At 31.3% G+C, this 3,946-nt stretch overlaps 2 protein-coding genes across 2 annotated transcripts in view; one reads left to right on the top strand and one right to left on the bottom strand.

Annotated features, from left to right (window-relative positions):
* The first annotated feature begins 288 nt into the window (after positions 1-288).
* On the top strand, positions 289-2,630 carry LOC105617630 (trichohyalin-like). Its single transcript, XM_012199188.1, has 3 exons — positions 289-386; positions 775-2,221; positions 2,403-2,630. The coding sequence occupies exons 1-3, from the start codon at positions 289-291 to the stop codon at positions 2,628-2,630; spliced, it is 1,773 nt and encodes a 590-aa protein (XP_012054578.1).
* Positions 2,631-3,102: 472 nt separating this feature from the next.
* The window catches only part of LOC105618068 (adenosine deaminase-like protein), a 1,561-nt gene continuing 717 nt past the window's right edge, over positions 3,103-3,946 (bottom strand). Inside the window, 4 exon segments of the mRNA XM_012199964.1 lie at positions 3,103-3,279; positions 3,343-3,443; positions 3,542-3,677; positions 3,757-3,946. The exon segment at positions 3,757-3,946 is cut by the window's right edge and continues 87 nt beyond it. Of these exon segments, the coding sequence (XP_012055354.1) occupies positions 3,103-3,279; positions 3,343-3,443; positions 3,542-3,677; positions 3,757-3,946 (604 nt within the window).

Genomic DNA, 3,946 nt, shown 5'->3' with positions numbered 1-3,946 from the left:
CACACACACACACACACACACACACACACACACACACACACACACACACTTGTGTTGACATTAAGTAGTTGTCATGTAAATTGATATTAATATATATTATATAACATAAGAAGATAGCGTAATGAGATCGCAAATGATCGTTCATTCGATATGATTGTACTTAATTGTACTATGAAGTCGTCTTCATAATATGCTATTTCAGCGTTTTGATTTGACAAATCAACACAAATGTGATGACGATTACAATAACAGGCTTACTTTGACCATGTGCCGCGAGAACGCCGCAGTATGAAATATCGTTTATACGATTACATCTGCATTTTCGTCGTGCTCGAGATATTGCAATCGTCAATTGGTTACGCGAAAATCATCAGTGATACTCGCAGGTATTGACCCTCACAGCACAAAAGTTGCAGCAACACTGCTGCAACATTGCAATAATATTACATGTTGCAGCAATATTGTAGAGATTTTGCAACAATATTGCTGCAAATTCTTTGCTGTATGGGAACAGTAATTTTCTTAGACACTGTATCACCAATTCGTATAATTTGTTAATGAGATTTTTTACACTTTCCACTTATTATTATCTGTTATGTGTTGTTTTCTGTATGTAAAATCCTATACTGTACAAATCATTTCAGTAAAATTGCAACGTTCCAGCAATATTGCAGTAACATTGGAAATGTTGCAGCAATGTTATTGTAAGCTTCCGTACTGTATGAAGTTTTTTTTTTAATATTTTATATTGCTTAGAAGATTATATGGTTTTAGAACAAAACGAGAGATATCTGTTGCTAAAACATCACAATTAAAAGAAGACACCAACTATGCAAAAGAAATAAATTTGCAACATGAAGAGAAAAATGATAATGAACTTGAAGAAGATGGTATGTATCAAGGTGATATAAGTAAGAAACATAAAATTTCGAAGAAAGCTGCAAATTTCATGAGCTCCGACTTACACTCATCAAACGCCGAAGAATCTTTCAATCGTGACAATATACCTAGCTACCTTAACTCACAACACTCAAATGAGGATTTAGAAGAAACAGAAGAAGCGGAGGAAGAAACAAAACAAAAACGTGATAAAAATGAAAAAGCGAGCAATCTCATCCGTTTATCTCGAAACATAAATGATGACTTCAATAGATATACCGATCAGGATGAGAGATCGAGTTTGTACGATGATTACGAGGCGAAAGACATCGCAAAGCGTGGTGTTTTAAGTGGTTCAGAGGATTATGAGGAAATGGAAGACGACTTGCCAGGAATAGAAGATATGGCTGCAGTGCAAGAATTAACAAATGAAGCCGAAAAGAGAGAAGCACAGAAGGATACTCGGGTGAAAAGAGACCAAATGGAAATTTCAGAAATACTTGATAAATCCAGATCAAATGTAGACAATCCACCAAAGTTAGAAGAATCAAAAATCGTAGAAAAAAATCCTTACTCACACGAAGTTTCTCGTACCGAATTCTCGAAAAGTTTTAACGAAGCGTCTGCACCCAACACGATGAAAACTTCCGAATCAAAGGACGTGATATCAAAGTTGAGCGATTCTTCCAAAATCCAAGAACTAGCAAACACAGTTGCTCTACTCAAGAAAGACGAATCAAACAGAGAATACGAGAAATGCGTGGAAGAGGAAATTCAACGGAAGATTGATTTGATTAAGGAGGAAATTGAACGAGATATTGAAGCGCAGCAACGAATAAGAGATATCGAGAACAATAATGCTAAATTCGACGAATTGCAAGATCAAGAGCATGAGGATGAAGAAAAACAGAAAATGAACTTTGAAAATGAATCAATCGAAAAACGGCAAACTATAGCCAAGAGATCTGTACAAGAGATTGCTGATGATGCTATCACTTTTTCTGAGAAAAGTGAGAAGAAACGATCTTTGAAAAAAGAACAGAATAAAAAACGGCAACGTCAATCTAATAAGATCAGTACATCAGATACTTCAAAGCAGGATGAAAATCTGAAAAGACAAGTGATTGACAAGCCTTCTGAGCAAGTTCCTTCGAAAGAGCTTTTCAAGAAGAAACGTGAGCGTGTTAGACAAATTTTTTTGGTAAATAACGATCAGCATCAGACAAAGAGAAGACAATTGAGAAGCTACTCACAGTCACCTGCTCAGGCAGTCCTCAGATCCGAAGATGAATTATTTATGAATCCCAAACTGAATTCGTATCTTCATATGGATAACAGAATGGTGAGGCTTAACAGAAAGCAGACTAAAAATCATTTATTATTAAACGATATATTATTAAAAATTGATTGATATATTATATATAAAACAAATTGCTATTAAATAAAATTATACATCTACTACTTAAAATATATATATAAAATATACATATATAAAAATAAAAATAATAATAAAATTGTTGCAGCTCGAAAAATCTTCACTAGTTGGCAGCGAAGATGAAAATAACGAAGAAGAACAGAATCCTACAGCAGAACAGTCAGATTCTTTGGTACCTCTTATTGGAAGTTCACAGGAATTAAATCCACGTTTAGAAAAAGAATACAAAGAGGCTTTTGGTGGATTGCAGAGTGAGCCTGGCAATGCTCTAGCCAGATTCAAAAGGGTCAAACGTGTGCTAACAAACGGGTCCTAACACAATTTAAAATTTTTGTTAAGGTATAAAATGACACAGATTAATCTTTTTAATAATCTTCAAGACGAAAATATTTCTATCATATAAAATGAAATTATAAAAAAATATTTTTTTGAATTATGATTAATAAGAAAAGGCTAAATAAATAGGAATATGTAGGGATAGATGATAGAGTATGTAAAGAAATATCATAGATATTAAAAAAACAGAATAATACATTTTGTAATTAGAGAAATGGTTATAGCTATAATAAAATGTAATATCATTAATTACAAAATATTTCGAGATTGTCGGTCGATTTAATCATAGCTTAAATAAATGATATATAAATTCTTAACATAACTATGCTATACTAATTTATGAATTTCTGTGCCGATTATATAATCTTAAAAAATATCAAGATATTTGTTCCTTTTCAGTTAAAAATGATTAAAAATATTGATACTTATAAAATAAGAGAAATGTATACATGTCAATCAAAATTTTCAATAATTGCTGTTAAATTTTTCTTTTCCTCTATACTTGCAAAACTATATTGTACAGATAATGCAGACAATTCTTTGAGCTGTTGTTTTCCAATATTAAAAACAGAACTTAATATTTCCAATTCTTTTGACAAGCACGTATTAAAAACACCTTTATCATCAGTCTAAAAAAAAGTTATATTTTAATTTTTTAATTTTAAACAATACATGTTATTTTTTATACTTACTCCAATAGCTATTGGATGTCCAGCTTTGTACAAATATTTAAATTGATGATACATATAAGATGACACTGTTTTACATTTAATGTTTGATGTTAAGCATAATTCTAGATTAAAAGGAAAAATAAATATGTTTACACATTTTTTAACATTCATCAAAATATTTTTCTGAAAAGAAGAATTATCTCTCTCGAAGATCTCTTACCAACGGGAATTTTTGACTCCAATAATGTATCAAACAATTGCTGAGAACCTTGCAAACTAGGATGAATGCAAGTACAATGTCCCAAACGATCAGGTTTAAATTTTAATATATCATTTGTTTCCATTTTATTTGGTACCTGCATATGTATTTTATATGTATATGTATTATATCTATTATATGTAGAGACAATTGATTCTATTTGAAAGATAATTCACCTCTGCACAATGAGCTGTAATTCTAAGACCTATTTTCCTAGACATTTTTAATAATTCTAAAAATGAATCTCCCACTGTTGGATCACCACTAAGATCAATACCTACAACATGTTCTGGATGTTTTTCCATAAACTGTATAGCAAGATTTATATTTTCTTCTGCAGATTCGAAACCTTGTTTTCGATTAATT

The sequence above is a fragment of the Atta cephalotes genome, assembly GCF_000143395.1.
Source record: "Atta cephalotes unplaced genomic scaffold scaffold00001, whole genome shotgun sequence".
NCBI classification, from domain to species: domain Eukaryota; kingdom Metazoa; phylum Arthropoda; class Insecta; order Hymenoptera; family Formicidae; genus Atta; species Atta cephalotes.
This window is presented reverse-complemented; position numbering and strand designations above follow the sequence as displayed.

Excerpts from the sequence above, each read along its gene's own strand:
- LOC105617630 (XM_012199188.1), top strand. The coding sequence starts at position 289 with ATGAAATATCGTTTATACGATTACATCTGCATTTTCGTCGTGCTCGAG. Across the intron at positions 387-774 it reads ATCATCAGTGATACTCGCAG|AACAAAACGAGAGATATCTG; the intron begins GTATTGACCCTC and ends ATATGGTTTTAG. Across the intron at positions 2,222-2,402 it reads TTCATATGGATAACAGAATG|CTCGAAAAATCTTCACTAGT; the intron begins GTGAGGCTTAAC and ends AAATTGTTGCAG.